The sequence below is a fragment of the Podarcis gaigeae genome, assembly GCF_964106915.1.
Source record: "Podarcis gaigeae genome assembly, chromosome: 10".
Classification (NCBI taxonomy): domain Eukaryota; kingdom Metazoa; phylum Chordata; class Lepidosauria; order Squamata; family Lacertidae; genus Podarcis; species Podarcis gaigeae.
In genome coordinates, this window is record NC_139686.1 from 29,724,086 (window position 1) to 29,747,397 (window position 23,312).

General features: G+C 43.6%; 1 protein-coding gene across 2 annotated transcripts; it reads right to left on the reverse strand.

Moving 5' to 3' along the window:
* Nucleotides 1-402: 402 nt before the first annotated feature.
* CBX6 (chromobox 6) lies at nucleotides 403-16,026 on the reverse strand. 2 transcript variants are annotated; one of them, XM_083701726.1, is made up of 5 exons: nucleotides 15,612-15,971; nucleotides 15,399-15,442; nucleotides 15,042-15,107; nucleotides 14,855-14,921; nucleotides 403-8,170 (listed from the first exon to the last, which is right to left on the reverse strand). In XM_083701726.1, exons 1-5 carry the CDS (start codon nucleotides 15,678-15,680, stop codon nucleotides 7,268-7,270), a joined length of 1,149 nt encoding a protein of 382 aa, XP_083557852.1. In that variant the 5' UTR covers nucleotides 15,681-15,971; the 3' UTR covers nucleotides 403-7,267. The 2 variants fall into 2 exon arrangements, with proteins under 2 accessions (XP_083557852.1, XP_083557851.1); XM_083701725.1 differs by having other exon boundaries at nucleotides 4,694-8,224; nucleotides 15,612-16,026.
* Between the last annotated feature and the right edge of the window lie 7,286 nt (nucleotides 16,027-23,312).

Below are 23,312 nucleotides of genomic sequence, written 5' to 3' on the forward strand. Positions count from 1 at the left end.
ACACTTCAATCTCAAGAAGACCCAGTAGATCTCTCAAGTAGGGCAGGAGAGACTGCGAGGCAATCAGGGTGTTGCTGTTGCATTAACTGAGAAAGGAAGCCATACATGGAAGAAGAATATTCCAACACCAGGCTCCTCTTTCGTGGCTGTGCAAATCCTGACTTGGATGCAAGCTAAACATTTTATGGGGAAAATACTAAATACAATTAGGGCTGTTCATAAGTGCTGGGAGCAGCTTTCATAAGAACAGCCTCCTTCAGTACATACTATGGAAGCCAAGTGGCTTGCAGATCACAGCATTCAGACATTCCTAGTTCTCAGCCTTATGGTCATGCTACTGGCCCATGCTGGCTTTGCACAACACAAAGCACTGTGGTGGGTTAAGTGGAGGATTTTACTTACACACACACACACACACACACACACACACACACACTTCAGTAATAAGAAAATAAGATCCCAGCTCTTGCACCACTAGTGGACAGTCAAAAAAGCAGCAAAGCAAGCAACACTGGAGCACAGGATGCACCAGGCAAAACAGTGCAAAGCCTCAAGGGAAGAGGCAAGGGGGGAGGGGGAATAGCAACATGATGGTTCATAACAGAAGGACTCTGAGCACTAAGTGTGAAATCCATTCCAGGCCTATTACATTTCCTTACCAAAGGCCCACTTGGACTCTTATACCTCCTGAGACCAAGGGCCTCTCCTAATTATCTGGCACGGGGGCGGGGATGCCTTTTCCTGATTTTCTCCTCCATCTCAGTTACCCAAAATGTTGTTCACTCACACAACTGCAACTTCCATGGATGGTGGATAAGAAATAATGTTGCAAAGCGACTAAACCTCCCCTAAGCATAAGAGGGGGGGAACATGGGAGCTTATTAACCAGGAAGACTCAGCTCAGATAGCACCCATTTTATAATGGAGGTAGGATTGCACGTAGTTCTCCGTGGCCAAAATGGGTACTAAGTTATTGAGCAAAGAGGGGAATTCTCCTGAGACGGGAGACACTGTATTTCAGCAGCTCACCAGGAATCACAGGCCCAGAGTATTGTTCTCAGAATTTCCCTATCACTGCCTGTTGCATGCACCCATAGCCTATTGATAACCAATTATCACATATAGGTTAGCACATACAGAGACATGGGACTCAAGTCGCCCTGAGGAAGGATATCACAGTTCAACTGGTTGGTAACAGATGAGAAAAAGAGATAATAGTGAACAGATAAAAATGAGTTCTCTGCACAATACAGAAAGCTGGACAACCTAGCAGGAAAGATTTAGCTTTCTGGGAGATCTAATACTTTTTCCTGAACAGATTCCAAACTTCCATTTCAACTATGCTTTGCTGCTAACTACAAGAAGTGAACAATTAAGAGCACAGAAGCAAAGGTGTAATTTTGCAAGCAACAGAAAAACATGAAAGCTACTTCCACAAAGAAATATACTGCTCAAGTAGCAGGACAGTCTTCCTCCAACAAAAACTGTCACACTTCATCCTTCTTGTCTTAGGGTGTATCCTATAAATACCAGGAGACTATTCCTCTGCTGTCTGAAAATTGATACTGAAGTGGACGACGGGTGGTCTCTTCTACAGATTTTGCATTGGCACTCATGGGAAAAAAGCCAATCTGGACACTTTGGAACAGGAGGGAAAGTGCCAGCCCATTCTCCACCAGTCTGTGCCACATAAATTCTGGGGACAATCTTCACATCCAACCAACACTCCCCCTTTTAATGGAATCTCCCCTTCCATGTCTCTTTTGCTAAAATCTTGATCACATACTTGCTCCTTTCACCTTGCTTTCCCTCAGGGCTCAGAATGAAAGCAATCACTGCAACCCAAGCTGCCATCATTAGTTTGGTGTTTGCTATCCTCATGAAGGTCCTAATCACTTTTTCCTCACATATCAAGGCTGTTACCCACTTGAGAACATCTTGGTAAAATGTACCTGGAAGATGTAAAGTGAATTAGATTAATTAGAAGGAATTCTTTGTTATGAAACCCAGTATACATTGAGGTTGACCTATTATGAGGAAAGTTTTGCCAGCTTCTAATAGTTTGTTTGGTTCACAGCTAAAACACATATTTCCTGCTTGCCTGGTATCTTAGATACTTTTACTTACTGAACAACCACAAAGCAGCAACATGTCTCACTTCATCAAATAGCTCTCACCTCAGTAGGTCATATTGATGCCTAAACTGTTCATCTGTAAGTGGATAACATGCCACATAGCCCTTCTGACAAAGCTTTGCCAGAACCAGGCTGAACTCTGGATCAATCATATCCAGAAAGGAAGGAAAGATGGGAGGCATTCTTCCTCCCTTTGCCCCAAGTAAAAGAAAGTAGAGGGAAGAGAAAATAGGTTTTTATGGACTTGCTTTCTCAACTCAGACACTGTTACTTTTTGCTCTTCCCTTGCCCAATTTGAATGGCCTGAACACCACCCTCCCTACCACACACAAATACTAAAAATACTCTTTTCTTTAAGGACCAGCTAAAATCACTACAGTTTGTGCAATCACTGCATTTAATATTTTTAAATTCTCTATCCTTCTGTCTGTAAAAATCTCATTACCTTTAAAAAAACCTTTTTTCTTTTCTTTTTTTGCAAAACTAGTTTCTTTCTCCCTCCCCTCCCCCCATTCAAACTCTCCTCTCTAAGAACAAGAAGTACAACAAACATGGCACGGACGCAAAAGAATACAGGATGTATCCTATCCTCTATTACATTAAAATTCACAATGATTCAAGGCAAAAAGGCAGCCCAAATCATGAAGCCGTTAACAGTAGCCCTCTGTCACCATCTGGTGGCTAGAATGTGTCAGGTACAAGGTTTGCCACTTAACAGGAAAGATGAACACAATCTGCTTTTGGAGGTTGTGTGCCAAATACTGTAAAAGGGAAAATTTCAAGGCAAAACCAAGCAACCCTACATTCCAGCATTACATGCATCTGACTCTCCCCCTTCAAGAGTGATGGTTCTTTCTAGAGATGGAGGGGGAATGTTCAAGCAAATGAGCTACCAGGTTGGTAAAATCCTAGCAGCATAGAACTTCCTAGGGATGTTGGTTAGGAGCTGTGGTTGCTAATGCCAAAGAAGTGGTCAAAATGCTAGCCAAAACAGAAGGCTTATCTTTGCATCAGAGCAACTCCTGGTACTGCACAAGTGGAGTGACTCATGCATCTGTGGGCTACTTACCGCAATCCATATCCCTAGCCTCTGATCCCAACAAGAGTCATCATACTGCATGGAGATGGAGAAGATACCACTGATGCAGTCAACTAAACCCTGCTCCATCCAATTGGTTTCACAATCACCTATCTGCCAAGGCTTTGCTTGTCACCTGCCTCCTCAAGGGAATGGCCTTTAAAGTACTTTCAGTGATGTAGTTTTAGAGCATCAGTAGTAACTCAACCAGCTCAACTCAACTATGAGACAGACAGGGACTGCTAATCCCTTTGATGGCCACCATCTTGGAACGAGGATTAGACAAATCTATGGAGGATAAGGCTATCAGTGGTGACTATCCATGATGACTGTGCTCTCCCTCCACTGTCAGAGGCAGTATGCCTCTGAATGGCAATTGCTGGGAATCACAAGCGGGAGGAGAGCTGCTGTGCTCTGGTCCTGCTTTCACACTTCTCAAAGGCATCAACTGGCCTGATCCAACAGGCTTTTATGTTCTTAATCCCAGTCCAATGGCTGCTGTTCTAAGTAGACTAGAGGAATCAGCATGGTACCACCTCATCAGCCATCACTGCACCAAAATTATGGTGCTGGATGCATCCCGTGTGTTGGCACCATGGCACAAGAGTAGCTGGTATCTGTATTCAGGAAACAGAAGCTTGTGACATGAGTGCCAGGCGGCATCCCACTTTCATACTAAAGCTACTTCACATGTTATCCAGAAAGATTAATTCCCATTTGTTTATCAAGTGCCACACTCACTAATCTGTGGAGAAAGTAGACATCTGAAGACACACTTTCAACACAGCCCCAGGAACCAATACGGTGTAGAAGTTTGCATGTTGCAGTGGATCTGGGAGACCAGGGTTCAAATTACCACTCAATCATGAAGCTCACTAGGTGAGCTTGGACCAGTCGCTATCTCTCAGTCTAACCTACCTCACAGGGTCATTGTGAAGACGAGAGGGAGAACCACAAGTGCCATGTTGGGATCACAGACTAGGGATGTGGGATGCAGTAAGTAGTGTGATATAAATGTAATTCTAATAATAATAGCTAAATTCACCCTCTGGGCAAGGGTTTATTCCACTGCCTTCAAACAGGTGTGTCCCCTCATCCCACTGCTTTGAGAGTCATGAAGGAGAAATTAAAAACTGTGTTTAACATATCATGCAAATCTGCCCTCCCACCAGACCATTTCTAGTCTGGGACCTTTTTTTTCTAGAACAAATTCCAAAGCTATTGTTGATCCCCACCCTCCTTTCACTACTGACAAGTTGTTTCGGGGGGGGGGGGGGCAACCTGATGCCATCGGAGGTACCATACATGAAATCAGTCAGCTTCTAACAGACAACAGCTTCCAACACCTCCAAGAAAGGTGAATGTCCTACTCTTCTGAAACACAGAGAAACCAAAGTGACAAGAGACTCTAGGGAAGGGGGGGAGGAATCTGCCAAGAACACGTGTTAAAATATTTGAAGAGTTTCCTATTAAAATTCCCTTTTATATTGTCCATTTACTTTTTTCAAATATTAGACAAACTTCAAAACCATACACCACACAAACATACCAAGCAATCTCAAAACACGATTGACTAGTATGCACCCCCACCCAGTATAATAGTTCCTCTCTTGCAGCTTCATAAAATATTTCATTTTTTTTCTCCTTTAAAGTCTTCTCTTTAATACAAGTCTCCCTGCTCCATCTCCCATTATACATCTCTACCCCACAACCCAACCCACCCACCTTTGAAGCTACAGCCATTAAAATAAACTCCCATAAAAAAACCTCCACACTTCCTTTGAGGCAAAGCAATGATACAGCCTGTCTCACTGAACTCATGAAAAACAACAAACAGCTATTTCAAAGCATGCGCCTGTGGAATTACAAGAAGCCTTAGACTTACACATTAGTGGAAGGAGTGTGGAGGAACTTAAGCCTGCACACCATGTAGATTTCACTTGTTTTGAAATAATTTTAAAAGACACAAAAGGTGTTATATGATAGGATAAAGGAAAACCAACATTTTGAATATGTCTTAGGTACTGACTACACTCAAACTGTCACAGACAATCACACTGTTTAACATTATACAATTTGCTTATGGTAGGCATCTCTATATATAGACACTCATATTTAAGATTATTAATAAGGTATCACCACACACCATCTCTCAATCCTGTACTTGGCAAAGTCCAGGCTTCTTTTTAAACACAGATATAGCCAAGTGGAACTTTGCAAAGTCAATGAGGAAAAGGTGAGACAGCTTAAAAAGGTCTGAAGTCCTTCCTGATGTGAGATACCAATGAGCTAAAATGCCACAATTTTTGCAGCACCAGTCTTTACATGTATTGATAAATAATTAACTCAATGTAAAACTGAACAAAACAACTAAGCAAGCCCTTGAAAAAAAGAAAGTTCACACAGGAATACAGGGAAGAGAGATGCCATTAAGAATTGAATGCAGTTATTTCAGTGACAGCATAAGCATGCAGACAAGCCCTTGAGAAATATTACTACCTCACACACACACACACACCCCTTCCCCCCAAAAAAACAATGTAACGAAGATTACAAATAGTATGACAGGCAACACTTGCACGCACACATGCCACTGGTAACAAAACAGAGGCACCCAGGAGGGGAAAGAGAAACTTGCAACAGGGCTAGAACATAAGATGGCAGAAGAAACACAGAGCAGAACTTTGCAGAAATTGTTTTACTTCTGCAGTGAACCTTGGACACAAATATATGAGTTCATGGTTATTACCCATTATGCGGGATGGTGAGGAGATAGCAAAAGAAGCCACATTTTTACCTCCTTCCAAGACAGGCTGTAAAGGTTTCAGTCAGAATGAATTCATGAAAAGCAGCATGTTGTTGGCAGGTGGATGGGAGGGAGAGGCAAACACACACTGCACATGCACTCCACACACACACACAAAGATCCAAGAGACACACAGTAAGATTTTACAATAGGTTCTTAGCACCTTTGGTTGGCAACTGTAGAGGCAGTTTGAGATCCTAGGAATTGTAGATGTGAATGTTCTTCCATCTTACTCACCTAGAGAGAGATGCAGATGGGGAAATGTGCAACAAGCAGGCCCTCCTCCTACCCACCTCACTGGAAGGATAATGGAGTTAAGTTAATAAGAACAGGGCTCACTCTCACTGCACAACTCTTCCATCCCTCCTACATTGGAAGATGGATGTGTGGCTCCTCTCCTTTTCATCGTAGCAGGTTTCAGGAAGGGGACACACATGCCTCAGACTTTAAGAAGAGGAAGGAGCAGGGCACAAGACTGACAACTTAAGAAGGCTGAAGAAACTCTAGTTTGGCCCGCCACAAAAAAAATGTGCAGGGTGTCTTAGAACCAGGACTGAGAAATGGTTCAAGACAGATGGAAGTGATAGAATGTGCCCAGGCTGACTCCAAGGGCTACCACAATTACCAAGTTAGCACTTTTGGCATATGCAAGGAGAAAGAGTGCCCAGCAGCAGAATGAAAATTTAGGGCACATAAGTTTCCCCAGATGTTCTGTAGCAGCCCCCACCTAATCATAATGATCTACTCTCCAACCTCCCTTCCCCTTAAAAAGCTGCTTCTTCCTAGGGTATAGTCAATACAATCTCACCAAAGCTACAGATATAAGAGCAAGGTGATGGGTACAGAGGTGTAGAGAGTTGGAAAACAGGAATGCAGACTCTGCCTGTGTTGACCAAAAGATCTCTGTTTCATTAAAGAGTATGGAAAAGCAAATCCTTCCCCTCTTAAAGATACGAACCCATTCACCCAAGTTCTTATTCACCAGGTCCAAATCAGCACAACATAACCCTTGAAGACAAAAGGGAAACTCATGCCCCACCATAACCCCTAGCAGCTGTGACATTTGGAAACTTCAAACACATCCATTCCCATTCCTCTACTACCGTCTTAATTTCCAAGCAAAGAGAGAAAGAATGGATAAGGAGGAGAGAGAAGAAAACAGGCATTCACACCATGCATGATCTTGCAGTAGAGCCTCCCTGTCCCTTCCCCCTCCCCCCAACTGCGCTGAAGGAAGAAGGCAGCCTCTCATTTGCTGCCTCCACCACCACCTCCAGCTGCTGCCACCTTTTCGAAATCCTCTGCATTGCAGAATTCCTTGATGGTGACCGTCAGAAGGTTGCTGGTGACATCAGTGACCACCACATTAGAGCAGGGAGACATTTCAGGGCGCCAATCCCCAGCCTCCTGCTCTGGGTCAGAAGAGGATGGAGATGATGGCATCTGACCCCCTCCTCCGGAAGGAGAACGCTTGCTGGTGGCTGCCGATTCTGGTGGAATTGATAGATCAAGGACTTCCGATTCACGCCAGTCAGGAATGGCTGGGCTTAGTGTCTCAGGAAGCAGCTTTGGTGGGGAATCATCTGGATCCGATGAGGAGTGTGGAGCTGGTGAGGGGCAGTCAGAGGAGCTCGAACTGCGGGCATCATAGGCAGAAGAGCCCATGAGCCCACAAGAGGCACCCTGGGAGCCTCCTGCCTCGGTCTTCCCCTCCAAGGATGGGACTGGAGTGGACGGCTTGTTGTACAGCGGGAAGTTTCCAAACTTCATGTGGCGGATCTGGTTACGAAGCATGCTCTCGCTGAATTTCTTGCTCTTGCCAATGACACGGTTTCGTGAAGGTATCTTGGATCGAGCCAAACTTCCTCCCCTGCTTCCCACTTTCCCATCTTTATCAATAACCTTCAGGTTGAGAATAATGCGACTGCGCTTGGGCTCACGTGGCTTCACCTTGCGGTTGATGATGCGGACGGTTTCTGAAAAGGGAGAGACAGGAGGGCGGATCCCAGTGCCCCCACCAACTCCACTATTCTGGGGGTCTGGGCGGGGCAAAGGGCGCCGAGACATACGGTGACATCGCCGGATGTCCTTCTTCAGTCGGTGCACTGCAGCACTGGAGTGGAGTTTGGGAGAGGATGTGCTAGAACCAGGCTTGACAGAAAAATGTACATCCCCAATGTGTAGGGCCTCCGCCTGGGCCCGAGCCTGCAGTGGAAAAAATGGAGTTAGATGGGAATAAATCACATTCTGCATACTAAACTGCAGGCACCTGACATCTTAAGGATATGAAGCCTAACTGGAGGAAGTGGAGGCTGAGCTCTGCACAGGCCTGGATTTCAAACTTAACATGTTCCCAACCCAAAATGAATCCATCTGACCAAGCATAAATCACCCTAATAGTGGAAACCATGAAATCCATTTCCATACATTTTCACCCTGGGTTTTGAATTACAGTTTGGGATACTGGGATTGTTCAAGACTTAAAGAACATTAGGAGATGCTCTTCAAATAACATTTGTTAGTTATTAATAAGGCTATTCATTTAGCAGACTGCAGCACAGCACAAGTTAAAATCTACCAAAACTTTACGTGTAACAGGAGAGTTTGCAAAGTAAGCATTTAAAAGAAAGGCATATTTTTTCCTGTAATATGTACAAACAATGTCTTGAGGTGACTTGCAGCCAGATCATTACATCCACCACTTCTTAGAAGTAAAGCTAACTAGAATAACATCAGGTCTCCCACGAAAATGAACAATAAATGCAATTAATTCCATTTGGAAAAGGTTTATTCAATTCTGCTTTAGGTCATACAAAAGCTTTCCCACTCTGTGCAACAAAACAGAAATCCATTTGAAAATTATCAGGATTTGACTAAACCATAAGTAAACGAAGCAAGATTTAAGAAAGGATATTATGCTATTAGCATGCAGATTAAACCTTTAAATATACAGATTAAACCTTTAAATATATTAGGACATACAGACTATTGGCTGGGAATATAGGACTGCCTTCTTCCATCTTCAGCTGGTATGTTAGGCTACAGCTATTCCTGGACAGGCATAACTTGGTTAGTGATGCCTTGGTAACCTCTAAACTGGACTACTGCAATGTGCTCTATGAGGATTTTCCCTTGAAGTTGGTTCAGAAATTACAACTAATGCAGCTAAACTGAGTCATGGACCTTATTTGAGGAATTTAAGTGCAGTTTCCACAAAGTTCCTCTATTAAGATACAACTATAGCTTCCAGCATTAGAGTGAGCTGAGATATTCCTGGTCAAATCTCATCCCATCCATGAAATCAGTACTCTTGGGTCACCTATAAGCCATGACGACGATACTGATCTATGTTCAAAGTCATTATGAGGATTACGAAATTAATATCCCTTCTGCCCTTGTAATAAAGGATAATAATAATAATAATAATAATACCCTGCCCATCTGACTGAGTTTTCCCAGCCACTCTGGAAAGCTTCCAACAAAATATTAAAATACAATAGTGCGTCAAACATTAAAAGCTTCCTTAAACAGGGCTGCCTTCAGATGTCTTCTAAAAGTCTGGTAGTTGTTTATTTCATTGACATCTGATGGGAGGGCGTTCCACAGGGCGGGTGCCACTACCGAGAAGGCCCTGGTTCCCTGTAACTTGGTTTCTCGCAGCGAGGGAACCGCCAGAAGGCCCTCGATGCTGGACCTCAGCATCTGGGAATAATGATGGGGGGGTGGAGACGCTCCTTCAATTTAGTTTTATATTACACTGTTGAATTTGATTTAGTTTACTATAAAAGGTCTCCTCCCTTTTAGAAAACTAACATCCCATTGTGTGATGCTTACAACTAGATATTTATTGTAGACCAGATGACTCAAGTCATTCAATGTGCTAACAAAAATAGCTAACTTCTGTATTCAAATACCATCAGACTAACCAAATGTATCTATCGCCCACCCCCTTAGTTCAATTAGCTTTTCCAACCATCTGGTGCCTGCAACAAGAATTGCAGGTGAATGCTTCTGTTCCTTCCCATTTTCTTCCTACTTACTTTCCACACAGATATATAAGCACCAAAAACTCTGGTTATGCAGCAGCTCCAAAAGTAATAATAATAAACTGGGAATAGAAAGGAAGGGGATAATAGAGAGATGCTATCATAGGAGAGACAACTGAATGTAAAAGGAGTAGGAAGCGGGGATGAAAGAAATTGGCAGGGGGTGGGGTGGGCAGAGGTACAAGATAGGTGTGAAAGGAAAATGGGAGAATAAATGACAAGAGATGAGTAAAAAATACTTTGAGTGGCACGAGGGGGAGGGAAGGGGGAAATATACAAGAAGCTTTCTCTACTTAGAGCCTCTGGATCAGCAAATTCTACCTAAAAGGGGAAGGCTGAGTCACAACACCTTCAGAGCCAATGCCTATACTTCACTTGAGACAACATGCAAAAAGTACAGTGTTACCATTCAGCTAGTTTAAATGCATGCAAAATAAACAGCGTTCCTTCATTGCAATAATTGCTGATAACACAATCACCTTGCCATACATATTGTGCTTTCTTTCCAGTGCTGAGTAACTCTCTAGTCAACCAGCAAGATAAGTTGGAATAGCAGAGAACATCATCAGAATCTCATAATTATATTAGTTTCCACCTCCCATGCACCTATGGCACTGTACTAATTTTCTAAATAACCTCTCCCTCTTCTAGTGTTTAATATTGCAAATCCCGTACTACAGTACTAGCAACGTACTTAATAAATGTCCACACCTTTAAGCCCCACAAAATGATAAAGACATTGGAAGTGGAGACACAAGAATATAAAAGCAGTTCATCTATATTTCTTTGATCAGGAAACCCAGTTTTGGGAAATGAATGCAATTTTGTAATATTGGGTAGTTAAACAATGCACTAAGAATTAGTCAGACTTCAGACGTGTACATTTGTGCTTTTTGCTGCATTTTAAAAGCGTTTTTCCAACCAAGTTCACATATCAGTGCATTCAAATTACTACAATACAAAGTTAACATGTTTCTTTTCAATGATGACTTGTGTGAAGTACTTTGCCATACAGAGCATAAACTATGGTTATGATACTACAAGACATAGTAATGGCTGCCAACTTGGACGGGCTTTAAGAAGTGTTTAGACAAATTCATGGAGGATAAAACTATCAATAGCTACTAGTCATGATGGCTGTCTACTACCTCCAGCATCATAGGTGATATGCCTATGAATACCAGTCACTGAGGAACAACAGCAGGAGAGCATGATTATATTCAAGTCCTGTTTGTGGACTCCCCAAAAGCATTTGGTTGACCACTGCTAAAAGAGGATGCAGCATGGCTCTTATGTTCTAATGTCTGTTTCCATATATCCATGAATTGCTTATACTTCTGGTTTTTTTAAAAATCCCCCTTAAGCAGAAACTGGATTCTTTGTTTATACCTTGCCAGAAGTTCTATTTTAAATATATGTGTCTTTAGGGGAATACCACTCAGTGCTATACTTAATTTATTCTATTGATTACTCATAGTTCAGCTTCCACTTCTGCAAACCTACATAAACAGAAGATATTAGCACATTAACTGTACAGGTAGGAGTTTTTATCTTTTGTTAGAAATCATTCAACCCTTCCTTCTCGGACATCCCTTTTTGCAGACCAAACCTTCTGCACACCCTGGAAGTGAAATATTGCTATCAGTTCAGAAAATAAACTCAGAAGCAGTGATGAACATAGGAAGCTGCCTTATAATGATCTAACTCAGAATGATTGATACTGACTAGCAGTGGCTGTCTAGAGTTTCAAGGCAGAAGTCTCTCCCAGCCCTATGTGGAGATGCTGGGGGCTGAGCCTAGGACATTTTGCAACCAAAGCATGTGCTCTTAGCACTGGGCAGATGGCAATAGTAGGAAGGATTATCTTCTGTCCAGGTTCCATCACTGGAGACAGGGGTATTGCCTCTACCCTCACCTGACTCTAGTGTATGCAAAATTCCACAGCTACCCAAACAGTACTGAATTACAACTTTCAGGATATTCCCCCGCCCCTATTCCACAAAGCTGTGTCCAGAACTTGAGTTGCTTACTAGAACTCAAAGTTGCTTCCTAGAACTCAAAGACTTACTGCTACAAGGTGTATTTTCCATGAACTAAAACAAACTCAGATAAAATTAGTCCTCAGCCACACAGCCCAATGGCCAACTGAAGGAGACTGTGTTCTACCTGGCCAGCCCAGCGCTTACCCCTTCTCACAGTAGGTTAACCCAATTTTCTAGCAGCTACATACTCACGAAAAGCCAGTAAAATGTACATAACTGCAAGCATTTTCTTGCATGCTTTTAAATCAGTAACTTCTCATGAACACAGTATAAAGCACCTGATGTACTGACCAAAGGTAATATAGAAAAGGATGTTTTTATCCATTCTGAGAGTAAAAGAAGTCGTGCAGACCACTCTACTCATGCGGTTAAAATTCTCCCTTTATGTATTACCTTGAGTCAGTAAATTTCTAAATGATTGTTTATACTGTGTAGCAACTGTGTTCAAGTTGCTAAAATCATCAGTTTCTGCTCTGGGAGTTTCAAACATCTTGTAACTACATGAGCAAAGCTCTCCTCACCTGATTCCCCCTGGCTGAGAATAAAAGAAATGGCACTGAGGGAGATAATGAGGCTTCCAAAATTCTAACTTAAATAAATTATAGAAGATTAAAAGCAAAACTGATTTTTAAGTGAACAGAGAAAGAACTACTTGTCAAAGAATGCAGCCCCTCCCCCCATTTCTCTGTAGACCACAAGCTACATCCTGCAAACTGTGACTGGGAAATTCCCTAGAGAACTAAGAATCCATTACTTGCTACTGACCGTCTAATTTATTCCTACTAGCTTTACCCACCTTCATGTTTACAATTTATACGATGACCCAGCATCACATTCTTTGCAAGCCAGAGAGTTGTTCAGTACAAAGCAGGTCATACATAAGTTAAAGCATTATAGCATGACAAAGTGGCCCTGTACTTACACAAGGCCAAGCTGATGTGCATACAATATTTTAGTTTCCATTATCCCAGAGCACCTGAACGCTATCTTGGAAAGCATTTGAAGTGGTGGTTGCTGTTGTTACTGTTGTAGCACCATCAATTCAAATGCATTCCAAAATAGTGTTCAGGTACTCTAGGAGAATGTAATAGAGCTGGGTCCAAATTTGCCTCAAGTGTTTCATACTACACAAAGGACTATCTAACGTACATGCTGCAAACCCAGAAATAAGTGTACCAGTTTGCGAACATTTTTTGGAAGCCGAACGTCTGTTTCAGCCATCAGCATTGTTTCCGGGGCCATTGAGAAGCCGCAACTTGGTTTGTAAACTTTTTGGGAATCGAACGGAATTCGCGAACAGATTCCGTTTGACAACCAAGGTTCAACTGTACTCTAGTCCCCAGAGTTCTGCCATCAACCTTGTTGCCATTTTAGTGTCTTTGTGTTTTCCTGGGCATTTGGGTACCACCAATGATTCGACACATGGTTAAATCTATGTTTAAAGTAAGGTTTATGTGATTTTATAATTGCATTTTTTTTTATTTTGGTTGTAAATTGCTTCAGGACATTTAGTGGGAAGCAATGTATAAATTTAATAAATTGAAACCACTGTCTGGGAAAATGAGTGGCTCCTCACAAATATACGTATTAAATTAGTGATCCTTAGCTTAATATAGCAGTGGGGAACTTGCAACCCCTCAGATATTGTTGAATTACAACTGTCATTAATCCTGACCATTGGCCATGCTATGGAGGTCAGGATTTTCTGAATCATTTACATCTGCAAATAAGCTATCCAGTCAGTTTCCAGATCAAATCAATTATCAGACCACCTATGTCATCAGAAGTCAAACACTAGACAAAGTCATCTTTATAAGTCCTGAATGAATATTTAGGAATTTGCTGAGAAGAGTGGTGAAATTTACACAACCAAGGTTTTCTTATTCCTGACAAAGTGCAAATATCCACTTTGGGTGTTAAAATCTTTATTCTCCATGATGGATCATCCTTTTCCAAACTGGTTTAAATGCCAACTCTGCAAACCCTCAGCATTTGAGGTTCAGATTTCTACCCATGCTTCCAAAATTCACATCAGTAAGAGCTTCTACTTTAAATGAGCAGAAAGCAGCATTAGTGAGAAACTGAACCCCAGCCCACTCTGCCTCTCATATAGTAAGCACTGCCTCAGCAAGACTGGGAGGAAGTTTAAAATCTGATATACACATACACTTTTCTCACTTTTTACAGACAAGAAACCTCAAAGCAGGTTTTAGTGCTGCAATCACAATAGCCTTAAACAAATGATATATTGGACTGTCTGGTCCAGAAAGTTCCTGGGCACTTTTGCATTTCCAAAGTTTAATTATTTTCTTTCAATAAGATTTTAAAAACTACTGGTTTACATTGCCCCCTCTTCAAAGTTCTGAGAAAACACTAAACAACAAAGCTTTCAGACAAGTCCGTGAAAAAGGGTGGTAAAGCACTGGCCCATTTTAAGACAGCAAGAAGTCACGAGGCCAAAAGGCCAACTTACATACACTTTAAGCAATCACTTTCAGTCAAAATGAAGATGGAAAGAGATCAAGAGCATATTTGTAGCTTTCCAATAATTTATGGCGTCCCTGGACACATACTGCAAAATAACATGTGAAGCTTTAATTTCTAACTACTTCCTTTCCCCAGCTGACTCTGTTTTTTGTTTTATTTTTGTTAAGAGTTTTTAGTGGGCAGTTAACCATACTGAAGTTATCAGATCCCAGAACCTTAAACTGGTTCAATTAGAGCCAAGTTATTAAAGTGAGAGTTACCTTCAGCAGAAAAGTTTTGGGCTTGGGTCCTCTCTTCTTAGGTCCATACAGCTCACGCTCACGTTCCCTTTGTAGGGGAGAAATTAAATGCTTTTTTTAAAAAAGTCAAACCTCTCCATTCTGCAAACGAAACAAGTGATAACTCCTAACTCTCCCCTGTGCTGTCTAGAATCAATCTCAAACTCACTTTTGCTCAAAGGCTGCAATTAGACGGGAATCCAATATGTTCTCTTCAGGTTCCCAAGTGCTGTACCTGCAGAAGTGCAGATGGACACAGTTACAGGCACTTGCAAAGGAATGAAGGGGGGGGGGGGAGAGAGAGAAATATTAGCACATGCTGAGGAGTTCTTGGTGGGTGGGGAGGCGAAAAGAATAAAGCAACCCTACAGGCACTCTGTGAGTGTTGTGTGCACGTGCACGCGCGCGCCTTGTGCGCACCCAGGGAAGAGACACATAATATTAGCCCAGCGAGAGGCCCACAGGAGGCGGGAACGGGGCTTCTTCACGCAGACAAGACACAGAGAGGCGCTAGGGGGGAACTCACTTGATGGCCCAGCCTTTCCATTTCACCAGGTATTCGATGCGTCCCTGCAAAATACGGGGGGGGGGGGTTGGCAGAGGGGAGGGGGTAAAATGGGGGGAGGCGGTGGGGAAGAGGAGAAACGGGAAGCGCAGGTTAAAGAGGTGGCAACGGCAGAAACACCCCCCCTTAAAAAAGCCGAGCCCCGGTCTGGGGCCTCGCTGGCCCGCCGCTCACCTTTCGGATCCGTCGCTTGATGATGGATTCGGCCGCGAACACCCGCTCGCCCACTGCAGACAGCTCCATTTTTGTTTATTTCTTATTTATTTCTCTCTCTCCTTTGCTCAGCCCTCAGCAGCAGCACCCACAGCCCATAATAATCCCGCCCGCTCCCTCGCTTTCCTTCCTTCCCTCCCTCCCTCCTCAGTGTGTGACTGACTGAGGCGGGCGAGTGAGGGAACGGCTCTGAGGGCTGCTGCTCCCGCGACAGCGGCTCGAGGGGCTGGCTCGCGCCGTGAACTCGCACGCACGCACGTACGCGAGCGCGCCCCCTCCTCCGAGCGTGCGCACCGCCTTTGCTCGCGCGCGCCGCCACGGAAAAGAGGGGGCCTGGAAAGAGGGAGTGGGACACGTGACGCGAGCAAAGCCCGCCTTCGGCTTCGCGCGCCCCGTTGCTTAGTTTTTGGGGCTTTGCTTTTTCTTCCCTCGCCTCCCGCCCTCGCCTCCTACTGAGCGAAGGGAGTAAGGTCTGCAGAGCGCAAGCGCGGACCCTTAAAGGGGCCGTGCGGGCAGCTTTTTGAAGAGCGGGAGGGTGGTGGACGTGCGGCAAGCAGAGGCAGGAAAGTACAGCGTGGACTCGCAGGCGGGGCAGCGCCCCCTCCTCGCGCGAATGTTTCCCGCTATTTCCATTTTCTCAGCGCCCCCTCCCCCGCCCCGCTCATGTTTTGCCTCATTTCTCTACTCCTGCCTCTGCTCAGGTTGCGATTGAAGATAATGACCACGATGTTGTCATTGTCGCTGCAAATAAAAGCAACACTTTCGAGGGCCGTCGCCTCCGGCAAAGTGCAGCCGGGTTTCAGCTCGATGGGTGCTTTAAAAAAAAGGGGGGAGAGCAAATAACTCTTTGACCCCGCTGAGAGAAAAGCAAAACAGTGGGAACATCTTTCTGCAGGGGTGGGGAACATATTTGGAAAATATAGCATATTCCAGGCCGTTTTAAAAGCAAGATTGAAATCGCATTTTCGATTTGCTGCTGAGTGATTTGATGGGGTCTTTGGCTGTAGGCCTTCAGCCCTGCAAAAATATTGAGGCTTACACCAGCGATGGAGAATCTCCCTCATCCTTTGCCATAGACTATGCGGCACCAATATTTAGTGGGGTGTGCAGTGGTAAGATTTACTATTTTCTTTGCCCTAAAAAAATAAGAATATGTTTAAAAGGGGGGATCCCCAGGGGCTTTAATAGTACAGTACAGTCAATCCTATACTCGTTTACTCAGAAATAAGTTCCACTGTAGTATTTCAGGCTTACGCCTACGGAAAACGTGTTTAGGATTACAGTCTGAAAGTCAACACACATCTCTCTCGTGTACACACACAAACGCTTGAGAATCCAGCTCCTGTCACAATTGGTTGCTCTGATTCAGTCCTCCATACAAAAGGATATCATAGACAATCCTCAGCTCTCCCTACTCCACTCCGGGGTGTTTATTTTGTGTAGATTTACAGGGAATTTGCAGGAAGTGGGGAGGAATATAGGAAACTGCCTTAGAAGGAGCAGTCAGAGGTCTCTCTCCGCCTTATCAGAAGATACTATTGAGTATTGAACCTGGGACCTCCTTATGCAAAGCAGGTGCTCTACCCCTGAGCTACAGAGCCTTCTCCAGGAGGATAGAGCTGGAAGAAACAAGCTGAATAAGATTTAGTACATCGAGCAATGATGAGGTAAATGGAAGGTCAAATAAAGGAAATCTTAAAAAATTAACCAGTTCATCAATTACTTCATGTGTTTGCTTCATTTGTTGAAGTTATTAGTTCCTGGGAGGAGCGTAGCTCATGCATCTCTGACATTGTAGGCTATGTTTTGAAGCTTCACAGTCACAGATGCTACCAAAGGAGCGATTAATTTCCACCTCATACGTTACACCATCTAAATAAGAGAAATAGCCAAACAAAATGTGTGAATGGACACTTGGGCATATGGTCAGTGTGTTCATTATCAGACAAGCTCTCGAGGCTCTCATAATAAAAACAAAACTTTATTCAACATTTACATTGAAGTGTGTAGGCAAAAGAAACCTAGTCACTAGCCTACCATATTGCTAGTGCTGAATAAATACCAAGGACTGATTCACACCTGCATATGTATCATTCAATAACGCATGACTCAATGACTCACAGCTAAAGTTTCAAGCTGTGTTACACACATCCTGCCTCTGAATAGTAAAAACAGCAAGGGTAACAATTCTTTGCTGAAGAGTACACTAGAGATTTACAGTGCAATCCTGTGGAGATCTACTTAGAAAAAAGTCACATTGTGCAACATTACTTGCTCCCAGGTAAGCATGTGCAGGATTTCAGCCTTATAGAGTCTTTGTCATGTTTAATTTGCAACTATTACAAAACATAGCATTATGAAAGCAAACCAAAATGTGAACAACGTGCAATAAATATCTTGGCGAGCAACTTGTGTTGTGTTGTGATAGACCCTGAGGCTCTATCAGCCAAGTTCCAGCCCTCTGTCAATTCAAACGGCATGCTGTTGTTCTCTCACAAACACAACTTCCATATACTCTTCTCATATCCCACCCCAAGTTGATGTTCATGAGATGACTGAAGTAGCTTCTGAGCTTCCAGTGACTGCTGTGGGCTGTTTCACATACAACATTTTTACATGTGCCGATAAAGACCATGCATGTGTACATAGCAATTTAATAATGCGGGCATGCAACAGATATGGTTGTCTCCATATCTGCATCCATATCTCTTGTAGTTCTTGTACTTTTAATCCGCATTTCAGGCCCAGATGGGCTTGTAGAGTATATTACAACATTTAAGATATAGTCAAAAATGCTGCTAAAGGGGGGATACCTGCCTGGGTTGAGTCTCGGAAGTTTGGAAGACTGCTGCCTCCCCTCCCTCTTATGCATCAAATAGGTACACATGCCAGGATGCTGAGACTAGCCATTGCATATATATGCACAGCAGTAAATATATGACGAGTGAAGCACTGCCATGCATGGCCCCTTTTAAACCAGACAGTGACTCTGTTAGATAAACCACCTTTTCAAACCATGTTCACTGCAAAAAGTAGCCAGACACCACTGAATCTACCATTTGAATTGCAAGACACTTCCTACACAGTTCAATAAAGTGGTTATCAATAAAGTGGCCTGTCTGTGTTACCCACTTTCTTTGCATTGTACATAGCAATTAAGTGCTCTGATAAGCTGCAATGGTGCTTGATTACATTTTTGAAGCAATCAGCACTCTGGAGAGCACTTGCTACCTTGTTTTGTTTACAATCAGCAGATGCCCTGAAGGGGAAGCATACAAGGAAATTAAGCATGCAATCACTGTGCAGAGTCAAACTGACGAGGGACTTAATGGAGAAGTCTTAAGGTCAGCCACATAATTAGGACTCCACATGAGTCCATTTGAAATGCTTTCAGTGTCTCCCTTTATCCTGTTTTCTCTCCCTTTGTGGAACCAAGGTGGTAACATCACCACACCCTTGGGATGTTACTATGAGATACTGTGAAAGCTGGTAATATAACTGGCTTAAAAGCCAGTTAGATGAACTGACAGAGAGCATAAATGGTTCTGCAAACTGCAATGCTTCAGAACCAACTTCACATCCATGGCTGGTCTAGATTTCTGTGCACACCCTCCAACTCCCCACAACTTGTTTTAAAGCCATTCAGTCATTTTGATTTATTTGATTATTAGAGTGCAAGAAGTCTGGAATGAGAACTATAGCAAGGGGCAAGCTATTCATTTTGTAAATACAGTTCTTTACAGTGGTAAATGTTATGAAAAAGCATTGATACATCCGATCTGGATTGCTAAGGCACACAGATAAGGGCTCTCAGCTTCACAGTTACAGAACTTCCTACCTCCCCCCAGCCACCCTGCCTCCCTCAAAGGCTAGCTTGCATGCATTGAGAATGGGCTAAATATTCATATTGAAAAACATGGATTGTAAAAACGTTGAAAGCTGCCCTTGAATTGCAGACCCACCAGCCAAGGACAGTTTTGCATTTATGTTGACATCCAGTTTGATGAAGGTTAAATCTTCCTGCTGCAAGTCCTTCATAGTACTGAGACACCTTATTTGTCATCAAAACATGGGAGGCTGCCTTATACCAAGTGCAGACTGTTTGTCCAACCAGCCCAGTAGTGTCTATGAAAGCGGCAGCTTGCCAGGATCCCATACAGAGTAGGACTAACCAAGATCTCTTTAACTGGAAAAGGCAGGGATTGAACATGGGACTTTCTGCAAGTACTGCATATGCTCTACTAATCCCTCCCTGCAGGAACCCTTGCTCCAAGCTTGCAGAAGCATGCATGCCTCTCTGTATTATTTTTACTACATAGCCTTGTCAGTCTAGGGCAGTTGTGGGGAAAATTTGGCCCCCCAGATGTTGCTGAGCTACAACTCTCATCAGCCTCAGGAAGCATGGCCAATGGCCAAGGATGTTGGGAGTTGAGGTTCATCAACATTTGGAGAGCCAAAGGTTCCCCACACCTAGTCAAGGAGCTCCAGATGTTGTTGGACTACAAATCCCATCATCTCTGACCATTGGCTGAGTTGTCTGGGGATGATGGGAGTTGTAGTCCAACAACATCTAGGGACCAAAGGTTGGCAAATACTGTAGATACCTCAATCTAGGTCCTAGCAATATGGATGTGGGCATAGGGAATGGGGAACTTGTGACCCTTCAGATGTTGTTGGATTCCCGACTCCCATGGTCAAGGGTCAGAGATTTGGGGAATTATAGTCCAGCAACACCTGGAGAGCTGCAGGTTCTGCATTGCTGCTCTAGCCTCAAGCCTTGGCAGTGGCTCTTAACTCAATTATCATTATCTTAGCCGCAGTAATGCTTACCCAGCTGCCTCATAACTTCTGCAGCACTGTTTGGCATGCTATTCAATTCATTACATTATGGCAATGCCTCTTCTTACACTTTTAAGATAGCATATTTCTTCTATACTATCACTTCATTCAAAATAACAGTGCCAGGGTTTAATGTGTCAGATTCAAACCAGTGCTTAACCATGCGGTAGACCTAAGAACAGCCTATTAAGTCACTTTTGTAGCACTAAAGTAATTTCACAGACAGATGGATAGGTTATTGATCACCCCTTTCAAGTTAGAATACTTACTGTGTGGTATTTTCCTTTGGACATATGTGCCAGCAAGAAAGAGAGATTGTAATAGGTGTTTTTTATATATTAAAAAACGCATCTGCTTCTTTAGTACTGTACTGTTGTGTCAGCCAAATGGTGGACATTTTGACTGAAAGCTTTCTCTCTCTCTTATTGGCTCAGTGCAAGCAGCGTCCAGACAGCTAGCTTGAAGTGTAGATTCAAAACACTTAACCTTCATCAAGTCACTTTTCATCAAGTCCTCCCATCCTGTCCAACAGCTATGGAAACCTATGCAACTATCTAGATAGCAACTCTCATCATTTGAAGACTGCTGTTGTATTCTGCAGGACTGTGGACATTACCTTTGAAGAGCAGATCCCAGCTTTGTGTCCCAGGCACATTTCAGCCCCACCCCTTCACCCTCAAATTCCAAAAACAGTTTGCTGAAGAGCTGTATTCAATAAAGAAAAACCTTGGTTGGTTGCAAATAATTTATTTCAAGGGCCTCTGGCTTGTAGACCAGCTAAGCTTGCACGGATCAGGTTTCCCGACCTTTTCCAAGTCTTCTCCATTGTGATTAGGAGTGAGAAATTTGTGGCTCCTCAACTCCTATTGGATTACAGCTCCCATCTTTCCTCACCATTGGCCGTACTGGCTGGGTCTGGGTCACACCCACACATTTAAAGCACTCTTATTCCACCTTAGGAGTCATGGATCTCCTCCAAAGAATCCTGGAAACAGTAGCTTGTTATGGGAGCTGAGAGCGTTAACAAACCAGATTTCGAGATTCTTGGGGCAGGGGGAGCCATGAATAAGGGTGCTTTAACTATGTGATGTGGATGTGACCTTGGTCTAGTTCAAGAGCACAAGATCCACCACAGAAATCTGTTTAGGCACACAGATAAACCGGTTTGTGTGGAGGTCAGAAATCTATTGTTAGAACTCCCAGAATCCCGCTATTTTGGGGTGGGATTCAATCATATACTGGCAAATTCAGGTTGCCAAGCTGCAGTTGATAGGGAATTTTTATGCAACAAACCTGCTTCTCCAAAAAAATTTTGCAGTAAGGTGAAATGCACCAGAAAGCATGAGATAACACTTGCTTTGATGCAGCAGTATCTAACCTCTCTGCCAACCAATCAGAATGAACTGCTCATCAAATAGCCAACATCATCTCATTTACCAGAAAATATATTATGATGAATGCTCAATAAACCAATGGTCTGTGGACCAAGAGCTGTTCCTTTCCTTTGCCTATTCCCCTGGCTCAGACACTGATGGGTGCATGAGCAGAGCTTGCTTTCTGTTTTTCCTGCCCCACCCTCAACTCTGCAAATATCCACAATACAGCCAGAATGTTGGATTATGTCTTGAACTGCTGCAAGCTGGCAGCTGCAGAAAGCCTGAGATTCTTACTCTAGTGCTCTTTGCTACAATAATTCTTTAGCAACGCCGCATACGGCCAGCTGTTGAAATCTCTTTCAGTTATGATACTAGTCCCCGGAGATCTGGCTACAACTCTGCTTGTGAAGTAAGTTTAGAAATCAATGCAGTGTCTCCCTCTTCATACCTCCTTGTGTTCTGAGAGACCAGTCGATGGGGAAGCTTATTGCAGCAAGAGGGTGAAGACAGCTCGGCTTCCTCACCGGCCCACCCGGTCTCTTCCTCTTGGCCCCCTTCTTAGCCAGCTTCCACTTCTGCCTCCGATTCTGGACTGCTCTCTGCCACGGCCTATTCCTGCTCACTAAACCCTGTTTCCTCATCAGCTTCTGACACCTCCTCCTCCCAGTCTTCCCCCTCTGACCACTCATCCTTGTCCCACCACCAATCCCCTGAGCTCTGAGCCTTCTTCACTTGGGGGTTCCATAGCTGGTACCTCCCACCATTCCTCTGCATCCAGCCAGTCCATGACAGCAGGTTAGGACTGGGACTGAACCAAATAGTTGGGTATCTTTTTTCAGCCCAAGGGCCACATTCCCTCATAGGGAACCTTCCAGGGGCACAGCTAGAGGCAAAAAATGGGCAGAGAATTTTTATTCATATCCCACCCTTCTTCCCAAAGGAGTCTAGGCAGTAACTAACACAACTCCATGTCAGTAGACTGTATTCCAGCCATGTAGAATCCAGTTTTTCACCTCTCCACTCAAGCAAGCAAGAAGCAACCACTACAGTTCAAGGCCCCATTTGTTGTTGTTATTGTTGTTGTTTAGTCATTTAGTCATGTCCGACTCTTCATGACCCCATGGACCAGAGCACGCCAGGCACTCCTGTCTTCCACTGCCTCCTGCAGTTTGGTCAAACTCATGCTGGTAGCTTCGAGAACATTGTCCAACCATCTCGTCCTCTGTCGTCCCCTTCTCCTTCTGCCCTCCATCTTTCCCAACATCAGGGTCTTTTCCAGTCTTCTCTTCTCATGAGGTGGCCAAAGTATTGGAGCCTCAGCTCCAAGGCTCCATTTAGAGCTATGAAAAGCACTCTTGGATCAGGGCAGTAAGGCATAGTGGGGACACAGTCTTGAAGGTGCTGCAATTGCCAGGGGATTCAATATGCAGCAACCTGAGGGTGTTCT

Coding starts and splice junctions, on each gene's coding strand:
- CBX6 (XM_083701725.1), bottom strand. CDS start 15,680: ATGGAGCTGTCTGCAGTGGGCGAGCGGGTGTTCGCGGCCGAATCCATC. Junction 14,922..15,041: donor ATTGCAGCCTTTGAGCAAAA/GTGAGTTTGAGA, acceptor TCCCCTACAAAG/GGAACGTGAGCGTGAGCTGT. Junction 8,225..14,854: donor CCAAAACTTTTCTGCTGAAG/GTAACTCTCACT, acceptor TTTCCACTGCAG/GCTCGGGCCCAGGCGGAGGC.